The sequence below is a fragment of the Grammomys surdaster genome, unplaced genomic scaffold, assembly GCF_004785775.1.
Source record: "Grammomys surdaster isolate TR1022 unplaced genomic scaffold, NIH_TR_1.0 278, whole genome shotgun sequence".
Classification (NCBI taxonomy): domain Eukaryota; kingdom Metazoa; phylum Chordata; class Mammalia; order Rodentia; family Muridae; genus Grammomys; species Grammomys surdaster.
The window spans coordinates 15,614,924-15,637,907 of record NW_021604719.1 but is presented as its reverse complement, the minus strand read 5'-3'; the positions used below and the strand labels follow the sequence as shown (position 1 = coordinate 15,637,907).

General features: G+C 41.4%; 1 protein-coding gene across 1 annotated transcript in view; it reads right to left on the bottom strand.

Annotated features, from left to right (window-relative positions):
• Nucleotides 1-20,771, bottom strand: part of Chsy3 (chondroitin sulfate synthase 3) — a 234,631-nt gene extending 213,860 nt beyond the window's left edge. Inside the window, exons 1-2 of the mRNA XM_028777212.1 lie at nt 19,623-20,771; nt 16,566-16,849 (exon numbers count right to left, since the gene is read on the bottom strand). Of these exons, the coding sequence (XP_028633045.1) occupies nt 16,566-16,849; nt 19,623-20,430 (1,092 nt within the window). The 5' untranslated portion in view covers nt 20,431-20,771. The remainder of the gene's footprint in view (nt 1-16,565; nt 16,850-19,622) is intronic.
• Between the last annotated feature and the right edge of the window lie 2,213 nt (nt 20,772-22,984).

The following is a 22,984-nucleotide window of genomic DNA, read 5'->3' as shown; positions in this document are numbered from 1 at the left end:
ATATACTATACATATACATATACATATACATATACATATACATATACATATACATATATATATATACACACACACCAAGGGGGAGAACAAGATCTACTTTACCTGTAAAATGCTGAATTCTCAGAATATATTACATTAAGCAAGATTTCCCTGTGATATGCATGCCCACATACACTCTACTTGTAAAAGAACAGATGGAAATAAAGGTCCTTTAGATAAAACTGACAGTCCACATTCTTATCTTTGCACCCAGTAAAAGACAATTTTTGTTTCTACTAAAAATTTTATTCTTCTATTAATTTCCTGGAAACATACTAACAGCCAGAAAGCAACAGCAAATTTGATCTCATGCATCCACACCTCATAGATCTATCTTGGAAAGACAATATTTATTTCTCTTCAACAGGTAAGCATGTCTAGAAGAGAAGATAGTGCAATCCCTGGATACTGCCCTCAATCCCATCTTTGTGGTGTAACGTTGCTTACTTGTGTGTTATTTTCCCAACTTCATCCAATGGTGTGTACATATACAGCTGGCTTGGTCTGTTTATTATGATAGTAGCTTCAAACTAAAAGTCCAAGGCTGTCCCTTGAATTTATAGTCATAATGTCACTGTAACAATTTGATAAGGGCATGGCCAATGGCATCATATAAATCAGAGTTCAACATGAGACTGTCAATTCTTCTGCTGTGTGATCTCTGCTAGTTGTGAAACTTCTAGCTTGTACCAGCACTTGTAGCATAAGATACAAGAAACAACATCTCCTTGAACCCCTGGACAGCTCAGAAAGCCTCAGAACACAGAGTACCCACTATAGAAACAAGCACATAGCTAATACTGAGCAGTTACAGTAATTATCATTTTATATACTTATAAACATTCAAATGTAGGTTACTGCTCATTATAAGCATAAAAGGATTTTATATATTTCAATTAATTAATAGCATTGTTTTATTCTACAATGAAAGACAATAGACCTTCATACGACCCCAACAAACTTGACATTGGCTACTGGAAAATTTATTATAATGTTTTTATGCTATAATAAGTTACAGCTCAAACTTCTAACATCTCAAAAAGTGTCAAAATTATGAAATATTCTCATCTAAATTTACCTTAATAGTAACCCTAACATTCAGGAAGAATATAATTTATAGAAACTACTTGACAATGCCATAAGAATTACCTTCTAATTTTTAAATAACAGAAAATGTTTTGGATACCTTTCTAGACTCAGAGCTGGATTAAATCAGCCACAATAATTATACTTCATAGAAAAAAAACTATGTTACAAAGGAGCTAAGAAAATGTACTGTTCATAGTTTAATAATTTTTAGGAAATATTAGGAAATTTTAAAATCTGTGACTACTAACTACATAAATTTTCCTGTAGGCATTCTCTGCCACCAGCACTACAAGGGATTCATTTTACACGGGTTTTGTGGGAGCTTGTGACACACTGAGTATCCTAAACGTATGTGTATAGTAAACACTAGAAGGGGGAAGGGGAAGTAAGTAAGCATTAATCCTTCCAATTCTTTAAAAAATTAAACAGACTCTTTGTAATCACAAAGCTTTGGAGCAAAAAAAAAAAAAAAAAAAAAGAGGCAAAAGCAGGTGTTCTTTGAAAAATTCAAACATGTTCCCTCAGTTAAGGATTGTCAGTATCATGACTTATAATCTCGCACAAAAATCCCTTAAAGTTGCCCATATATGATAAAATTCAGAAAACTGAAGTGTGGTTCCCCTTAGTAATCCTCAGACACACACAGCAACTGTCTGCCAAACGGGAAAAATCAGTTTCACTCATTGTCAGTTGTTTCAAGTGGTACATGGAGTGACTGAACACTAGGGCCATTCAAATCAGTTCAAGTGTTAAAGCCCTGCTATAGTCCAATACACTGGGCTGAACCTATAAGCTCAGCATCCTGAACGCGGCACCTAGGCCGTGTGCCCATCTGCCAGAAGTTTCACAGGAGCACATAAGTAAGATGTGAGACATACTGTGTGAAGAGTACATTAATGCAGCTGTATTTCACCAAAAAACATCTGTCCAAGACACACCACGACAAAATTAAATATGATAACTAAAACCAGAGAGCTGCTAAGAGCAATATTTCAAAATGAGAATTAGACATGAAAAGCATAGAGCCCTGTTAAAATTAAAATACACATAATTTAAAATTTATTCAAATCAGAGCCTTAAAAATGCTATAAATACCTAAATTTATAGTCAGTACCAATTAATGTTTTTAGTGAGGCATCATAATTATATCATCCTATAGTTATGGGTATATAGTCTCATTAATATACTGGTATTCCTGTCTAGGTCCCCCAAAAACTAATTTATGTTATTAAATGTTCTTCAACTGAAACAAATTTGTTGTTGGATTTGAAGTTATTTTTACAAAAGACACTTCATTAAATATTCCATGGGAAAAACTTACAGCACTGGATGTACATCTAAATTGTTCAGCAATATAATAACAAGATTAATCCCTGAGAGGAGGCTTACAATCAAAGAAAACAAAACACTTACCAACGCTACTACTGCAAAATTGTGTCAAGAGGAAGGGATGACCAACTAAGGTTCTATGACTACACACAGTAGATCTTTCTGTCAACTAACAAGTCAGACATGTCAAGAGGAAGGGCTGATCAACTAAGTTCCCCTCTTTTTTTAATGGTTATTTTATTTATTTACATTTCAAATGTCCCACTCCCAGTCTTCCCTATGCAAACCCCCCATCCCATCCCCCTTCCCCATTTCCTCTAAGTGGGTGTTCTCCCACCCACACACTCCTACCTTACACTGGGGCATCGAGCCTTCACAGGACCAAGGGGCCTTTCTCTCCTCCCGTTGTTGTCCGACAAGGCCATCCTCTGCTTCATATGCAGCTGGAATCTATGTGTATGTTGGGTTGGTGGTTTGCTGCCTGGGAGCTCTGGGGGCTCTGGTTAGTTGATATTGTTGTTCCTCATATGGGATTTCAATTCTAAGACTACACACAGTAGGTCTTTCTGTCAACTTACAAGTCAGACGGCGTTCTCGCTGAAATCCGATTTGTTACATCTCCATGAAAGGTTAAGGTGATTTAATGGAAAGGGAAACCACAGAAGATGACGGTCAGTCCTGAGAAATGCAGAATGTAAAACAGCCACAGAGGAATCAAGTGAGCACTAAATTATTCTAATAGTAATTAGAATATTTATTGTGTGGGTAGAAAAATCAAGGAGAACAGACAAATTAGCAATAGACTGAGTAATTAATCTGAAGCTATTCAAATTCATTTTAGTCAAAGAACCTAAGCTTAGTTACCACACCAAATCGTACTGTATGTTCATAGTCAAGGTGTCAGTTCCATAAAAGAAGGCATGCATTTGTTCCTTTGTCTGTTTGTCCTTTAACTCTCTCCCTGAAATCATACAGTCCACAAACAGAATTTACCTCTAATACCACATAGCATATTATCTTGGCAAATCTTTACAAAGTTAATAATTAAATAATAAATTATTATTTATTATTAATAATAATAAAATTAAAATTGAAAAGGCTAATCACTTAGAGAGCCAACAGTACTTCCTGGGAATCAAAAGCAACTCATAAAATTGGGGATTTGAGAGTGCTGCAGAGTCCATTTTCCTTTTTATTCTTCCAGAAACTCGTGTAGTACGCCAAAAAAATGATAATTCAATCATTTTTGAAGTTCTAGGCAGCCATTAAAATAAAGCATGAGGATATTTGATACTGATATGAGTAATTCTCTGCTAACGCTTTTAATGTCACCATAACAAATGCATGAGAGAAAGAGTTTAAAAGGAGGATCGATTTGGCTCACTGGGTTTCTGAGGGTTTAGGCCATAGCCTACAGTCCATTATTCAGTATCACAGTGGTTTGAACATGTGGCCAAGGAAACTGTTCACCTCGTGGCAGCCTGGAAAGAGGGAGGGAGACTGGACCAGGCACGAGGAATGCACTCCAGAGGCATGCTTCTGTGGTCTGCTTTTCCACCAGACTCCCCCTCCTCTAGGCAGTTCAGCTACAAACTCATTATTAGATGACCCACTGATGAAGCTAGTGTCCTCCCAATCCAATCACCTCTCATTAGCGCCACCAGCTGGGCACACGATGCATGAGCATCTTAGAGGGGATGCTGGCTCATCAAACTACAGCTCCCAGCAATGATCAAAACTGAAAAAAAGTTAATGTTCAGAACAGTGCATATATTACATCTTCTATTTCCCATTAAAAGCTAAGAACTCAGGGAAAGAAACTAAATCAGAGCTTTCTGGCATTCAAGAGAAACTGGAAACAGAGGAAAGAGTCTTAGCGTTAAAAAAATAAAATAAAAAATGTTGGGAGGAAAATTCTAAAGTCAGATGGATTATAGAAATATTTTTTATTCTGTATTTGTATGCTTTGACCACTTTATTATATTATCTTCACCATACTATATTCAGTATTTACATTTAATTTAAATAAGTTTAAAGCAAATGACTGTAAAACAGAATTTTAATCAAAAAACAGAACTGTCACACTGCAAACACAATGTCTCAGATATCCAGTCTCAAGTGTTCCTCCCACTTCGGGGCCTTGAATTGACAGAAGGACCCACAGGCGCTTGTCACCATGGTCAGCCATAAGATGATTAGTTATACAATACTTGCTTTACCTAGAAGTGAAGGTTGATTCAAATAATGCATATAGACAATAAAAGATAATGTTCATTGTGAGTTGGGACCCATTCCTCACTAGCCAGAAAACTTGTTCAAGGTACACAAGCCTCAATTTTCTCTGTAAAAGTCCTCCCAAAGAACGTCAAAGCCGTACATGATGTCTGCCCTCCCTCCTTTCTCCATTCTGATCTTGCATTTCCAACGCTCCAGTCTGTGTCTCCACCTGAGCTTCCCTTGCCCTCTAGCTGGTTCTCGGCTTACTTGTTCATGCTCCTTTAATGAGAGTTTTCTCCCTTGTTTCCTGTGCCACTCACGCATTATCTTCTCAGTAAAGTCTACCTCGCCTCCCTATACAGAACTGTGTACCATCCCCCTCTCTTTTTCTCTCTCTTTCTCTGTTTCTCTCTGTCTCTGTATGTCTGACTCTGTCTCTCTCTGTGTTTCTGTCTCTGTCTATGTCTGTCTCTCTGTGTGTGTCTGTCTGTCTATCGCTGTCTTTGTCTTTCTTTGCCTCTGTCTCTGTGTGTGTATCTGTCTGTGTGTCTGTCTCTGTCTGTCCTTGTCTGTCTTTCCATGTGTGTGTGTCTCTTTCTCTGTTTCACTGTCTCACTCTTGCTCTTGCTCTGTCTCAGCCTTCCTGAGTCTTTTCAAGCTTATTTACCTAGTTTGTAATCTAGAAAATAGGGTCAGGATTTGGTTCTAACATTTGCTGAAACAGCAACCATGAAAAAATGCCTGGGCATTAGATGGTCGAGACTGTTTACCGGATACATGAATAATAAATAGAACTTGGTGTGCCCTAAGTAGACATCCTCCTTTGTTCTGGAAATTCCTGAAACATATTAGTCACTCAGACTTGCTCATCTCATGTACCTTACCTCTGGGAATACTATCATCTTCAAGCCTAAAGCTCAGGTGGCATGTTAACCTTCCCCAGTCTACCACCACACACCTAGATGGTCATTACTGTGGCCAGTTCTCTGTCTTCTCTCTCTTAAGTTCATCATGTTCACTTCCTCTTTGGCCATCTCATTAAGATTCATCTCACATGATCAGCAGCTACAACTAAATCCCATAAGACCCTGTCCTCAAGCACAGGGCTGCTAAGGCATCTTCCTGCACTAGAGTCATTAAGAAAAGCATCTGTGTGATACTCTCCACTCAGAATTCATCCAAGCCTTCTGTGACCCAGTGGACTGATTTTCGATACTGGCTGCTCATTAACATCAGCCAGAAAGATTTTTCACAATCTTACACTTTCTTCTAGTCCACACTTTTCCACCAGATTCTAAGACTCACTCACACATCCTCTACAGTTCAGACCCATCTGAACTTTTGAGTATGATGTATAAGTCCTTTATAACTGGATTCTGCTACAGCTTTTAATTCTCACTTTTTGTACCTCAAGATATGTTTAACTCAAGCACACTATTTTATACTATGCAGGCTTTCGTCCTCTCCCCTATCTTCCAACTGTCCTGAATGGTACTAAAGGTTTGAAGGATGCACTGCATTTTCCAGTTCTATGGAGCATTTCCTTCCTTTATCTAAAATATAGTATCATAATTTCCACATTCCAGAGAAGTCAGTCAGTACAGTGATGGGCAAAGGAATGTTGGTGACAAAAAGATGACATCAAATTTACATTTAAAGAGTTTTAAATCTATGAAGTTACCATTTCTGCAGTTTATCATATGAGTCACTCTAAGGACTTTTGTCTTTAAAGCACCGAAGTCCGTTATAATAAGTCAATATCACAGCAGCAAAATAATGAGAATTAGCATTCAAGTATTTTAGAACTCTGTTATTATATATCACTCAGAAACAGTCATTAGGAAGGGCTCTAACTCCTCAAGCATTGAATGAGTGAAAATAGTTTTAAGAACGTCTGGAAATCCACTCATTTTTTAAAGCAATATTTGAGCACAGTCATTAGAGGAGAAGTCATGTGGCTGTAAGTGATAGTTTTATATTATTGTCTTAAAATCTGGGGACTTTGCTGTTTTAAACAAGTGGATGACAATTATATAGAAGTTTTTGTTAGTCACTATGACTGCAAGAAAGGAAAGAAAGGAATGAATCAATATTGGCTGGATATTTAAATATGAGATTTAACTTAAAATTGATACACTAGAGACCTGGAGAGATACCTCAGTTGGTAAATACTTCTGCTCAAGCCTGAAGGCATAGGCTCCACCCCAGAACAAACATGAATGTGTGCTGTGCATATATTCTAATGGGTAGTGTGATGTCAACACTATATCCACCCTAATCACTTAGAAAATACACTATGACTACCTTAGTCACCTAGGCTATTTCAAACAACACTCATGCTGCAAATATCCCCTGTAAGAGATTCTGATATATTGGACCACCAGTTGGTTCCAATATCACAACTATTTTCAAAGTCCCTCAGAGAATTCCACTGTGTAGTCAAAATAAATAACCACTACACTGGGACTGGAGAGATTGCTCATCAGTTAGGATTACATACTGCTCTTACAAAAGACCCAAATCTGGTGCCTATCACTCACATCAGGTGACTTATATAAATCACCTACAACTCTAGCTTCAGGGGATCTGATGCTCTCTTCTGGCATCTACAGGCATCTATACTCATGCACACACTCACATACAGATGAATACAAAAAACAATCAATCAATCAATAAACAAACTGAATCAAGACTTTCCCTACTATAGCAGATCAGACCTTTCAGAGACCCATTATAACTAACCTTTCCAATTGGCATTACCCTCTTCCTATGGGGCATAAGGCATATCAGCATAACCATTTTGGATATTAGAAACAGGTAACATGAACACATGGCTTGTTGTATGCCGAGCAAAATTCTAAAGACCTTCAATTTATTGACCTTTTATATTCTCCACAATGACTCTGTAAAGTTGGCACTGTTTTATGGCATTTTGCTTCTTTAAAAACAGCAAACAGAACTAGCTCTAAGATGACTCTATACACATTGAACCATTTAGTCTTCCCAGAAGCACACTTTAGGTAAAAAAAATTATTGTAATACCATTCAGTAGATGAGGAAAGGAAAGCCAAAGAACCAAGAGACACAATGACTTGTCCACAGCCACACAGCCTGTGAATGGCAACCTAGGGATTGGAGCGAGATAGTTCTGATCTAGGAGTAATTTGCAATTGGTAGTGGCCAACAGAAATGAAGGACATTAATAGAGAATGAAGTCACTAAATATGTCTATCGATATCTTTGGTGAGCTAAGAAATGTCATAGCTAATAAAACTGAGTAAGAATGATACCATCTTTGTTATGACACAGATTACCACAGTTAAACTCAACTGGAGATTCCATGGTACAGGATGAAAATAATATTGAGAGACATATCTGAGGTGGGGGCCAGATTCTATCAGACCTGAAGGCAAGAGGTGAGCTAGAAGCCAGATACCTCCTACTGGTCCATGCCATACGACGAGACAGGTAGACTCATAACACACTGTCTTGTTGGGAGCCAACTCCTAGCAGAAAGCGGCTATCATCTTTGTAGCCATCTCAAGCCATATACCCTGACAAGAGACTTGTTTTTCAACATCCCACAACAGCTGAGTACACGCTGATAAACATCTTGTTTTTCTTACATATCTTGTTTTCTGTTTAGTGCCCCCAGCTGCAGGGCGCACGTGGTATCCACGGCTACAAGGCATGTGGCAAATCACCTTCAGCTGTGTTCCCCTGCTTGTCCACGAGGGCAAGGCACGTGGTAAAGTGTATAAATACCCAGGATTTCCTTTCAATAAAGGGGACTTGATCAGACCCTCTGTCTTGTCTCCGTTCTTTGAGTCTCTTGCCCCTCCATCCCCTCTCTCTCTCTCTTGCTAGACCCTGTTGATTGACCCATGGACTAGTGCAGCAGTGCAGGCCAGGACTCTATCTGTAAAGGGGAGTCCACTGACAAGTGAAAGAAGTTGGCACTTTATATGTGCTTTAACAAATGTATTTTCACTGGAGAGATGGCTCAGAGGTTAGGAACACTGATTGCTCTTCCAGAGGTCCTGAGTTCAATTCCCAGCAACCACATGGTTGCTCACAACCATCTGTAATGGAATCTGATGACCTCTTCTGGTGTGTCTGAAGACAGCTACAGTGTACTCACATAAATAAAACGAATGTATTTTCAGGATACCTACTCATGTACATTAAATACTCTCATCTCATTAAGAACTTGTCTTGGTGTTATAAGATTTTTACCTCATTAAATACAGCTTTTATTTTTAAGTATATATCCTCTTATATTTTTATTTGTTATTGCAAAGTTTACCTCAAAATTAAATTAGTATTTATGAAATGAGACATTTCTAAACATCAGGTCACAGTTATGTAATGGTAATTTAATTCTAGGCCCAGTTGTTTGGAATTCCACTCAACCTCCTCATCTAAGCTCCTCAAATATGATGGCCGGCCTGTCAAAGAGTGGTGAAGTGTGACTTCTGCAGTGGTCCCCTACCGTCCTTTGATTAGCTAAATCACACATACAGTCTCTCACCCCAAACCACAATACCTGTACATTGAGTTTTTAACATTTCAAGCTATCTGTTTGCAGCCTAATAGAAAAGATATGATACAGTTCTACTTAGCCATAGAGGAGTCTCCGAAGAACATTTTTCATTTCAAAATAAAATTTGGCAATACACCAAATACCTTTGCACTTGATGACAACTGTTGTCTCTAAAGGGAATTCAATTTGCAGGATCACCCCTCTGCCTTCCAGTCCTGAAGTCTGTTGAGGGATGTTGTATGAAACATCCAAGTGAACCCACTACCTTCTGTTAGCTGACGTGCTGAGAATGTGGTCTGGTGCACCTGCTCACTCCTTTACCTCACTTGCTTCTTTTTATTAGGTCTTAATATCCTGAATCATTATTTAACGATCAGAAAATAAGAGCAAATATGAATTTTCATAGTTGTTGCCATATTTTTCTGAAGTTTCATTTTCTTTGATTACTTTGAACTTTAACAGTTACTTTTCTTATGTATGTATACTTAAGACATCTCTTGAAGATATAGGAGTCTTTATAAGTAAAAAACTTCCCAATAAAAGTTAATGAAACAAAGACACAGTAAAAAAAAATCTTCAGATACTATTGAACAAAACAAGTGAAGAACACTGCTGTCAAAATTAGAATCAGTAAGTAAAGGTTTGAGAATCTCAAAACAATTAAGAAATCAATTTCATTGTCTATTAAGCTCGAGGCAGTGCCTTTTGGGTTTTAAAGAATAAATCACGTTTATTCAGTTAATTCATAAACTTGTAGCACACTTACTGAACTGTTAATGTCCAATGCACAACAGCATTAAACACACATGAGAACTGACACTGGGCTTGGACCAGGGTATTTCTTAAGAGATTAAATAAGAACTGCACTGGGCCTATGAAGCCCAGCCACTCTTCAATTCCCACCTTTCTTGACTGGTTTTGGTATTTGGCAACATCAAATAATGGCTTGCATGTCTCGGCGCTTTCTGTTCTTGTATCATTTAAATTCCTTGAACAACATGTCCCATTAAAAGCTATACCATTCTACAAAAAATAAACGTGGCATAACACAAACTACACTTCAATATCTGATGCAGTGCCTTGTATTTTGAATACTTCCTAAGTAGAAAAACAGCTGAACTAATGTTTCTCAGGGAACACACTGTTTCAAACAACAAGACAATGAAAGTATAACCAGAAACTGGCTTGATTTTTTTTCAAGAAACTGGAATATTTGTGACTTATTAGGGAAGCAAAGCATTTAAACCTGACAGGGGTGTCATGCTATCAGTCAGTTAGTTTCTCGTTGTCTGGAGGCATCTCTCAAACTTAGTAGCATCTTCAACTACTGGAAAGCAACTGTTTAGAATACATAGTCTCAGATCAGGTGATAAGGGACCACTTAGCAGTGGAAACGCCTGAAGCTTACAGAGCACCGACATCTGCACTATGTTTTCCATAACTTCAGGAGGTGAGTTTATTTTTGTACAATGCAGAAAACAGTGTGGCAGCAAGAGACTCACAAAGACAGTTAAGGATGGTTTCATCTGACAAACGGAAGAGGGGAAGAAAGAGCCAATGTGAGGAGCTTGCTGGTATTACGAAAGTCCAAACACAAACAAACAAACAAACAACAATAACAACAAAACTTCCGAAAGACTGAATTTTGGATTAAAATAAAATCCTTGTCTTAGGCTTTACCGCACGTATTAATTGGTTCTAGGGAACAACAAACATTCTGATAACAGGTCTTAGGACTGGGAGGGAGGGCTCCATGGCTAAGGTGTTTGTTGTGTGATCATGAGGTGCTGAGTTCAGGTTCCCAGACTCGAAACAAAAGTCACACACAGTAGCATGTTCTATAACCCAGTGTTCAGAACTGGGATACAGAGTGGCCTAAAGGTGAACTTTTGGTTCAGTTTGAGATCCTGCTTTAAACATATGTAGCAGCAAACTTCTGGGGGAGACACTCAACAACAACCTCTGGATTCCACACAGGGACACACAAATGAGGGCACTGGCATACACATGTGCACACTCATGCATATGCCAGTGAAGAGAAAGAGAAGGGGGAAAGGAATACATAGATGACAGTGACGTAAAAGAGGAAATGGAGGAGAAGAAATAATAACTCACAAAGACCAAGAAGAAGCTAAGAAGTATCTTAAAAGAAGGTTACAGCCTGGTGGGAATGGCTGAGAGACTTTAAACCTAAAAGATGCTATAAAGATCTTAATATAATCCAAAGCCACAACGCTCTGGTGTAACTTAAAAGCCCAAGAACAACTCGAGAAATAGATCCTTTTGTAAAATAATAAATTTCACTACAATGTTCATACCCATTAATAGGCCAAAAGGGAACACCAGACTTCTCACATTAAGTTAGCCATGAAAAGAGTCAAATAAAATTCTGTTCAGTCATGGGAGATGGTTCTGTAAAGCCACAGAAAAAATATTTTTAACCAATGTAAACTGGACTTCTGAAACAACATCTAGTTGAGTTATATATCTTCCCATTTATTTTGCTACAAAACCAAAACGAGAAAAACTAACAGTCTTCAATCAATCTTTGATGATCAAATGTAGAACTCACAGAGTGAGAACAATTAATGAAGTTAAAATTATTTTAATGCTTAAGTATAAGTGTAGTACTAAATAAAATTTCAATACTGCTAATAAACTAAACATGAACATATAAATAAGCTAATTTATAATAAAAATAGAAGTATACATGACACTCAGCTTTAATGGGAATTTCTAAAAACGTTTAATTCTTTATGAATGCATCTCTTACATTCAAAGAGAATGGAACATTTTCTGGACCTCAGAACCGAGTGAATAATATACCTTAAAGCCACTTAAGACTGCTAGCTCAAAGTTTTTAACTTGCCTTTAAGAGACCAATGTAAGAACCTACTTGCCTTCTGTTATCCATGTTAACAATTTTTACAACCTTAGATAATGTATAGCCATAATCTTAAATTATGCACTCTTCCATGCTTCTGGCTCAGGTTATGTGTGTGCATCATTTGCTGAAAGCAGCAAATACAGAAGCCATGAATAACTTTCTAAAGTCAATTTATAAATGTAACCATTTATGGATATTGGTTGATAAACAATGATGCTTGCTGTCTGGGTCAGTTGGGTTCAGTTGGAGCCAGTGACTTAATCCTTTGTAAAATTCCTTTAAAGAGGTTTGTAAAACAGTGTTTCCTGACCTGTGAGCACGACCCCCCTCCCCAGTGGTTAGAATGACCTTTTTGTAGGTTGCAAAGCCGATATCCTGCATATCAGATATGTATATTACAATTAATAACAGTAGCAAAATTACAGTTATGAAGTAGCAACAAAAATAATCTTGGTAGGGGTTGCTATAATGTTCCTCACTGCATTGAAGGGTCATGGCAATAGGAAGGTTGAGAACTGTTGCTGTAAAGAATCCCATTCCTTCCTCCTGTGATGTTCTTTATGCTTCTCAGTAAAGACAGAGTGAAGCCCTTTATTAGGGACAGATACATACACCAGAAAAACACAGATACAGGCACAGACTCAAATTCAGACTCATATATCAGACAGACAGAAGACAGAGGCACAGGAAACATGAAGTGGACAATTCCTTAATTTGACATCCATGCATTATAGCTGACTCAGAGTTAATCACAACTAAGTATAATGTTCACAACAAAATATTTAAATATAAACTTTATTCTTACTGCCAAAGTTCATTTTATGGAAAGGGATCTCATAAAATTTGTAGCCCAAGGGTTACAAATCCCTCAAAAAAAAGTGTTGTTTTTATCAGCTTGGACAAGGCATATAAAATAAATTCCCACGGAAATCCTGGTGTCCTATGAGACATGAAGAGAACTGAAAACTGCCTGCCTCTACTGAAGAAAACAGAAAACAAAATTAAAAGCACAAAACTAAAACCTCCATTGCTAAGGAAATGTTGAGAGCCATAGTCAGCCTCCTAAAACACAAAAAAATACTCCAGAAATCCACAGCAGTCAAGTCAGCATTCCACCAGACATGTGACCTTAGCCAGCAGGAAGGGCCAATCAATTCTAGCACGGAAGGAGTACAACAGAATCACCTTCTAACAAGCTCCAATCCATACACAGAACCTGAGGTGTGTGAGCACAGCAGCAACCTGCGAGATGGTTCAGTATTAACAACTTGGAAAATGGATGTCTCAGACCTAAGTAGGAAAGTATCCATCAATACTCTCCAAAGTCATGCAGCACTTTGTGTACCTCAAAAGACAAGCGAGTCGGGGAGTAGATGGGAAGAAGAGAGGAAGTCACCTGACAAATAGACTAACGGGATCTGAATTGTTTGGGGCTTGGGGCAGTCACAAATAAACTGCTATAACATTTACATAGATGTTTCTGTGTAAATGTAGGCTTTCATTTTACTAAAGAGTTTTGCTGTAATTTTGTTTTCTTTTCTGGAAGAGAAAGAGACAGAGAAGGAGAGGGAGGAGGAGAAGGAGGAGGAGGAAGAGGAGGAGGAAGAGGAGGAGGAGTTTGTGTAAATGAGGGGGGAATAGGAAAGTACTAATTACCTTTCCTATTAAGACTAAGAATGCCTCAGGAAACAGAATGGAACTCTTGAAATGAATCTAGGAGTTGCTTGAGTCATTTTTTTCATTAAGCAGATATAGTCTAACCTGTTTAGGATTCTTAAACAATGCAGATTGAAATAATCTATTCCACACATTCTCCTTTAATTTGGTTACATTATAATGCAATTCAGAAGCATTCCGGGTTTCACGGTCAGTTTACTCTCATTGGGTTCTTGGTATTTCTAAAATAATACAATATAATTTTCTCACTCTTGGTCGAAAAAAAAATCATTAAAGTATGTAACATGTAATTAAGGTTTTAATTTTTAGTCTGACTCTTTTGATAACGATGAACCAACATTACTAATGACTGCTAAGTGAGGAAAGTTTAAGAATCCATGTCCTAGTGCTCCTGATTGAATACCACTAGGCGTGATGCACAGCACCGACCAAGACAATGTTAACCAGCGTGTGTTAACAATCCGACACAAACTCAACACTGTGTGAGGGCCTTGAAGCCATTCAGTGTGTCACTTACACTCTGCGCCTCAGGAGACTTTTTTTTCCAATGCTAGAACCAAGTGTTGAAATGATCTGTTTCCTGCAGACTCTGAAGTCACTGACGGACAAGTGTCATTCCAAATTTAAATATACTGCAAAGGTTATGGGACTGTCACCAATGTACAGCCTACAAGAGACCATGAACACCACTTGAGAACATCTGCTTGCCATGAAACATGAACAAATAAAGCATAAGGTAAAGACTGGACGTTTATAGCAGAATCAGTGAGAATATGGGAGACAATAAAAGATACATTTTGCTAGAACTTTCTATTTAACTTAAGGCAATAAATTATTAAGAACTCCATAATTCTCCTTTTTTGAGTTCACTCATTCTTTCAAAATTGCCTTAGCATATCTTCACATGAAATTAGCTGAATGTATTTTATACATTAAGTATTGATTGTTTCCCAGATAATTTTATATTAGAGAGAATTCTTTTTTTATTGAGTTCAGTGAAGTTGCCTTTCATGATAGAAGCTGCAATACTTTGCTGTTAATCTTCTTCTAAATACTGTTGTTTTGTTTTGCTTTTAGGATAAAGCCTGACTATGCAGTTCAGGCTAACCTCAAACTTACAATCCTTCCCCTTTAGGCTTTCGAGTGTTAGAATTACCAGAATAGATAACCAAAGCTTTAGGACAGCTTTATAAAATAAAAATTCCTGCTTTATTATTGAAAGCAATTACTTGTATAATCATCTTAATTTGCCTAATATAGATCCCAAATAAATAATTATCAGTAAGTTTCCCTGTGTGTTATAATGATCACGAGACATTTTTTAAAAACTAAATAGATATTAAACCCCTGAAAGAAAAAGTAAAATGAATCATGTTACTTTGAGAAACAATCATTTCACTTGAAATGTATTTTCCGTAAATGCATCTTCCCTGATAAATTTATGAAACTTTTGAAGATAAAGAAGTCAAAATGAAGGTAAGATAAAATTAAACTTTAAATAACTGCAAATCAAACTGCATTAAAGTTGCAATGTATTATTTAAACACCAAATCAATTGTTACCAAAATTATCTTTCAGAAAAACTATTTTAAAGGACAATTCATTTGATTTCAAAGACAAATTCTAAAGGGGAAAAAAATTCCACAAAACTAATGGCTACAATGTCCTAACAGTCCCTACCTCTCCATATTTAAATAATTCTGTCTTTTGATAGATTGTCACAAAAATAGACATAAAGTCTAGAGAACAAGTGAAAAACACAGTCATGTGACACCCTCAGGCATTTCCCCAGACTACTCATACACTATCAAATAAAGCCATGAAGCGTTGGAAATGAACCTATCATGAATGACATATTGCCCCCTTCCCCTAAGTGTTCAGTTCCCACTTGAGAGTTCACAAGGACTCCACATGTTAGCCTTGTGAAAACAAAGAGCTGTTATAAGGTAAATAAAGAAGAAAACCAGGTCAACAAATAATAAAAATTATGCGGAAAGAACTACAATTGGCCCTCTTGTTAGAGACAAGTGAATACACATCCATATAAGCACCAAAAAAGCAAATAAAGCGGCGTGGGGGAGATGTCCGGTGGCAGAGATGTAACCAAAAGTTTGCTTAAAGTTAAGATTTATGCTAACAACAAAACCTCAGCGAGGCTTCGGGTCTAATAAGAAAGATGTGTCCCACAATCATTTCCAAATCCGTAAAGTCAGCTACCATGATTTTTTATTGGATATTTTATTTATCTACATTTCAGATGTTATCCCTTTTCCCCATCTCCCCCCCAAAAAACCCTTATTCCATCCCCCTCCTCCTGCTTCTATGAGGGTGTACCCCCACCCACCCACTCCCACCTTCCTGCCCTCGAATGCCCCCACACAGGGATATCCAGCCTTCATGGGATCAAGGACCTCCTCTCCCACTGATGCCTGACAAGGCCATCCACCACTACATACACAGCTGGAGCCATGGGTCCCTCCATGTGTGTTACCAGGCTAGCTGTTTAGACCCTGGGAGCTCTGGTTGGTTGGTACTGTCACTCTCCCCATGGAGCCGAAAGCCCCTTCACTTCCTTCAGTCTTCTCTCTAACTCCTCCATTGGGAACCCAGTGATCAGTTCAATGGTTAGCTGCAATCGAGCATCCGCCTCTGTATATGTCAGGCTCTGGCAGAGCCTCTCAGGAGACAGGTGTAAATAAATAATTGATAGGATTGTTGTCCAGGATGCAAAGTGGCATGCACCTGTAATAATACATGGACATCTCGTCACACCTTAAGGCTTACCTCATAAGACCAGACACACTGCGTCCCGCCAAAGCGCCGAACACACCTTCCTACTTCTACATCTTCGTGAGTGGTGTACATTTCTCTGAGGCATTCGCCAATATGAGGCACCATCCTCCTGAGAACCTCTCTGCTGAAGATCATGCCAGGTCCTCCCATGCAGAAGTTCTCCCCAGGCTCCAGCCCCAGCTTTCCAAGTTCCTCAGTATTCCCCAGGCCAGTCTGTCCCAGGTAGAGAGGCTTGCTGCTATTTAGGGATCTTAGAAATTCTTCTAACTTATCACCTAAAAAGAGAAAGCCTAGAGTCACCTCCTGTCCTCATTTCACAGGCAATTACCACGTTCAATGGAGTGAAAGAACTTCCGCTATTTCTCTTAACCTCCTCATACACCTGATACCATTGGGAAGAAGAAACAATTCTCCTTTGCTGCTTTCTATCATGTTTTTTCCTTTTTTTATCAATTATTTTATCTATTTACATTTCAAATGTTGCCCCCCCCTTCCCAGTCTCAATGCAAAATTATGAGTATCTCTTAAACCTTGACACAATTTTAACGAATGTGTCATCTGATTTCAGCAGAGGTGAGATGAAGAGAAGGGGAATAAAAACTGTTTATTAGTACATTTGAAGTAACAAAGATTCCCAGAAATACAACATAGTATCAAATGCTGATATTTAGAGTTGGTCTGGCAATCTGCTGATTGTGTCTCTATCCTGATGTGTGAGGATGTAACATCACATTCATGCACAGGAAAGCCAGAGTTCAACCTTAGATGTACTTCCTCTAGTTCCAAGCACTTTGGGTTTGAAGACAGTGTGTTGATAACTAGCCTGGGTGTAATTGTAGAGCGTGTCTTTCTCATTTGCCTGAAGCTCACCAAATAGACTAGACTGGCAGGTCAGAGAGCTAGCTCAAAGAGCATTCTACCATGTCTATTACGCTTTTCTTTTTGACATGGTTTTGGGGGATGCAACTCTGGTTTTGATGCCTGCAAAGCAAACACTTTATCCATTTCGATACCTCCATAGCTCCAATATCCAACAATCAATTTTTTAATAATAATTGATGACTTGGTTGGGTGTTTCTCATTAATTAAACTTCAGTTATACACAAGCTACATTATTTGGGAGGTGATTGAAATGGAACCTCGTCTTGAAACTGAACTTGGGAAGGCATTATTTTAGAGGAAATAAACCATGAACATTACGATCAAAATAACGAGATATACCGACTTGTGGGTGGTAAGTTGATCCAAAGAAAGGATTTAAAATAAAATCCTGTAGCTATAAGAGTTCAAAGCATTTGATAGTCTCCATAGCAATACATCAGAATAAATTACCACTCTTCAGTGTTCTTAGCCTTGGTACTCTCATTTTTGATGTACAGGGCATGTGGCCACTATCCCTTGTCTCACCCTTTGGCTGTCAACAAGAATTTTTTTTTAAATGATAACTGGATTCTTAATAGAAATGCAATTTAATTTTAATAGAAACAGAATGTGGTATTTCAAAGATTTAAGGGACAATATATCCCAAATCATTAAAACAAATGGCAGAAGTAGGACCTATCAATGTACACTGCAAAGTACGACCCCTTTGCAGGAAATCTTTGTGATTTTGATGAGAAATAGAAGATAATTATCCTAAAGTCTAGGTTCCTCAAGGCAATGAGCAGAAGGCAGGACTTCTGAAAAAATACTTTTTCTTTGACTCCACCATAAATCGCACACTTGAGGAATGCAATCATAATAGACTTGTTTGTACTTCATTATCAAAATCTCTCATTTTAAATGGCACCACAGAGATCGACTCTTCTCCATTAAACTCAGAAAACCTCTGTTAACAGGACATTAACCCCTTACCCCGAAAAAGACCTTTGGATTTGCTTGCCCTTGCATTATGTGAAGGGCATTAACCATGACAAAGTCATAGGTCTACAAACAACCAGCACATGCCTAGAGGAGCTGCACTCCTTAGAATAAGAGGTAAGGAGCGTGGAAAGCAGAGCTTGCTCCCCCAGGACAAGCCTATCTCTTTCTTTGCAGTCTTGTCCCATCTTTTCCATTGTCTGAACCAAAAAGTTGACTCCTGTGCGCTAAGGAACTTTGAGCTATTGGGCTCTGAAATGCTCTAGCCAACTGCTGACAATCTGGATAAAAGGCTGCCCCTTTCTTTTTAACACTGACCAAGTTTCCTCATGCTGTGACTGTATGGTGTGGTCTGGGTAGTTCTAGAATCTGTCCAAACGCTGCAGCCACCAAGATCAACTGGAAAGGTTCGACTGTTAGTGTGTGTGACGCAGCTTGCAGCTACCAGGGTCTGTATAAATCCAATGCACTGTCTACCCCTCTTCTTCACTTGACCTTTGGGGAGTCCCACCCATAGCCCCTGGGTTTCATTAAAGTGTGGCAGAGGATGGGGAATAGCTAGGTGCTTGGCTGGAAGGAACAGCACACTGGACTGGTGAGTGTATTCAAGGTCTCAGTGTGGGGCAAGTTTCTAAAAGCTTCAGAATGTCCAAACAGGGGTCTGGGACAGTAAAAGGTGGCTATCCTCAACTGCAACTGTCCTAAAATTGCTCTAGATTAAGCTGAAACAAAGGAGCAGGGTAGTGAAGCAACAACGTAAAATATCCAGCCCTGCTCTAGTCAGCATCTTGCATCTTGCTATCCTTTAGCCAGGACACGCCCCTCTGGACAGATTTGGGAAACTATCACCTACTGCGAGCTTGGGGGAGGGGCGGGAATGGCTTTTGGGTTAGATCTGAGGTCCCTTTCTTCTTCTTCTGAGTAGAGACCTGAGCCAGATGGCGTGAACAGCTGCAAAGTGAATACAGCTGAGCAGGTATGAGGAGGGTACAGACTGCAGGAGAGGAGGCACAGACTAAGAATGGTGGGCGGATGCGAGGGATGGAGATAGCGGGCCAGGGGGCTGCAGAAGCCCAGAGCAGGTGCTGATAGAGAAGCGTTGGAGGAGGTGGGTAGGGGTTGGAGTTGACAGCAGAGAAAGGAATCGGGAGGTGGGCAGAGAGGGACAGCTAACACTGGGGAGGTCACCTTTGATGTAGACATCATCGTCGGCGCGCATGAACCACTCATACTTGTCCAGATAGTGGTCGTGCATGTACTTGATCATCATGAAGGACTTTTTCTGGGGAGGGTAGGAATCGTCGACCCCTGGCAGCGCGATGACAGGCAAAGGTGGCGGGGGCTGGCCGAGCGCAGCACTAGGAGGCTGCTGACTGGAAAAGAACTCCACGCGGCCAGGGATGAAGCGCGCCCAGGTCCGCTGCGCGGCCAGCGCGCGACTGCCCAGGTACTTCTGTGCGGTCATCACACCCACGTACAGGAAGTCCCCGGGTCCGGAGGTCGGGGCAGCGGCACCCCCGTCCCCGCTGCCGTTGTGGCTGCTCCGGGGCCGGCCACCCTTCCGAGCGCCAGCCGCGCCCCCATCCTCCTCCTCTGGGTCCCCTTTAGCAGCCGGAGCGACGGGAAGCGCCGTCGCACCTTCGGGCTTGTGTCCTCCCCTCTTCTGCGGCAACGGAGCGGGCTGCTGCCAGGGGCTGCTCCGAAAACTGGGACCTCCCGGCGCCGCCTCCGGCCGCTGAGGACCGGAGAGCTCGTGGCTGGCAGGGGGCGGCGACTGCTCTAGCCGCGGCCGGGACTGGGGCTGGGGGAGCAGCTGCTGCGCGTCCGCTCGGGGCCCGGTAGCCGAGCGGCCGTAGTAAGAGCAGAGACTGGAGCTGCGTCGCCTCTTCTCGCTCAGCTCGGCCACTCGGGGGGCGATGAGCCAGGACGCGGCGGTGAAGCCCAGGACCAACCCCAGCGCCACGCTCACCCACGGGCGGCGGGAGCGCACGGCCATCGTAGCAGCTCGGAGCACGGAGGCAGAGCGGGCGGTGTGGGCGCTGTCGCGGGTCCCCTAAGCTGGCAGCCGCCCCGGTTGGGTCTCCGCGCCCCTAGCCCCGGGGCCGTGGAACGCCGCCTGCGCGCCGACGCGGGCTGGCTCTCCGCACGCCGAGCTCTGCTGCAGCTCCCGGCGAGGTGGCCGCTCTGCTCCGCGCTGGGGCTCCCGCCGAAGGTCGGGAGTGAAACTTCGGCAGCGGCAGAGGCGGAGGTGGCGGCGGCGGCGGCCGCCGCGAGAGGAGCTGCAGGAGGAGGAGCGGCGGCAGCAACGCGTCCGCTTCTCGGCTGCCACCCTGTCACAGGCGCGCCTGGTCCCTCCTCCTCCCGAAGCCTCCGCCCTCGCTCCCCGCCTCCCTCCCGCCCGCTGCCGGGCTCCGGACCGGCCCGAAGGAGGAGCCACCCGCGTCGTGGCTGCCAGACGTGGGGAAGAGCGAGCCGAGGTATTTCCCCATCACCCGCCCTTGGACGCCCCCCAGCCTGCGCCTGGGTCGGCCATCCTCCTCTCCGGAAGGAAACGACGCCTGTGCGGCCACCTCCGGCTTTCAGCGCCGCTGTCCCCTGGTCTCCCCCCTCCTGTGGCTCCACTATGGGTCCCGTCCCGCCCCCACCTCCGCCCTCTAGACACCGCTTCCCGGGCCCCAGCTATGCTCCTCCCGGTGCCTCTGCCCCGCTGAGTTTTTCCAGGGAGCTCGGATGCTGGAGCCCCCAGCAAGCTCGCACTGCTGTGGGTGGGCTCCCCTCCCCCAGCCCCTGGCCCTTAGCGTCCTAGCGTGACCCTCTCCCACCGCTATCCGCCCAAGGTCTGAGGAGCCACTTTGGCGGTTTTGGTTCTTAGTGGCTACACTTTCTGTTGCCACTGTGCCGCGCCCTATCTCTCCACTCACTGCCAGGAAACCAACGGTCAGTCCCAGCCTAGCTGCCCTACCTGCATCTTTTTTACCCTCCCTCCCCTGGTCAGAGCATCAGCTATACTTGGTGTCTCCTGAGAAAAATCTGAGATTGGAAATATGCTCTTCGAAGGCTGGGAAAGAGGAAGGCAAATGAGAACCGGGAGAGGGTATTCAACCCCCAAAGAACTTGCAAAGACTGTCCTCCACCTGTTGACTTGGGAAATGTGGGACTGCCTAATCGTCCCCTCCTCCGCTCTTCTGGTAGTCTCTTCTGTGGAAATAAGAAGCATGAATCATTTTCTGTCTGGGAAGAAGACTAAGTAGGACCAGCAAATGATTACAAAATGCGAACAAATCAGAAAGCCTCAAAGAACCAAACTGAGGAAATGCTCATCCCAGCAAACTTAATGATAAAACAAATTAAGAGGTGTAATTTTTATTCTTGCCTATTCTGATACACTGACACAAGCTAGTTCGTCTCTCTGGCAAAGGAGCCCAAAATGGTTAAATTTTATTGGCCAAAATTACTTTAATAATGTGAAGAATTGATCTGAAGATGAGTTCTATTTTGAAGGCGATATTTCAAATTCGTTCTTTGGAGGTTGTGTACCTAATCATATACAGTCTGGTGTGTCTGACATCCCAAACCTTTTACTTCTCAAATTTCCGTCTTCTGCTTTACACATCAACCTCAACGGGGATGGTATTGAATGGCAGGAGGCATAATGGCTCAGTGGAGCAAGGTGCTGGCACCATCTCTGGAACAGTAAGTCTGCCTGGAACCATTGCAGGACGGTTCTTTCCGTGCCAGTCACTGGCTGTACATAAGCGTAGCTAACTAAAGGTTGTTCCTGCTTGTCTGTGAACCTCCTTTCCTTTCCACATCTGAGGCTTGCCCTGAGACTCATGGGAATAAAGGCCATCCTAGTCTCTTCAATGTCGAATTTCAACTAGGAAAGAAAGCTAGCCACGCAAGCAGGACTCTTCTAGCTTTCAATATATTTTCACCATTTTAATTTTCATGTAACTGTTACCTCATAGACTTCTGCTATAGGAGATATTCTCTATCACTCTCATGGTAGCCACTGACCACGTAAGATTTGGGGGCACTTGAAATGTGGCTAGTGTGACTGAGGGAATGTATTTCAGTTTTATATAACTTTAATTAGTTCTGATTTAAATCGCCCCGTGCGGTCAGCTGCCGCTATGATGGGTAGTACATTTTCAGAGTTTCCCAATTTCGTGTGGTCAGTGGTTGAGAACCACGTCTGCTTACACATCAGCAAACTCCCCAGCAAGCTCTGAGCTGCTCTTCATTCTGAGGGGTTGGCCTACAAAGCTATTAATTCTCATTAGGCACAGATAACCCACTCAGGACCTGTTTAGAATAATTGAGAAGAAAGTTAACTCCATTTATTAATTTGCTTAATGAGTACGTATAAGATATTGCATACTGCTCAAAGCAGAGAGCTTTGGACTTGGAGACCACAGCTACATAATTGCTGCCTCCTGACACAGAGTTTATTCTGCAGACACTGATGCTTAGGTGGAGTTAACACCCCACTGCAAAGTGTCTCAGTGTTGTTAAGTAATAGGCTGGAGAAATACAGTACTCTAGAGTAT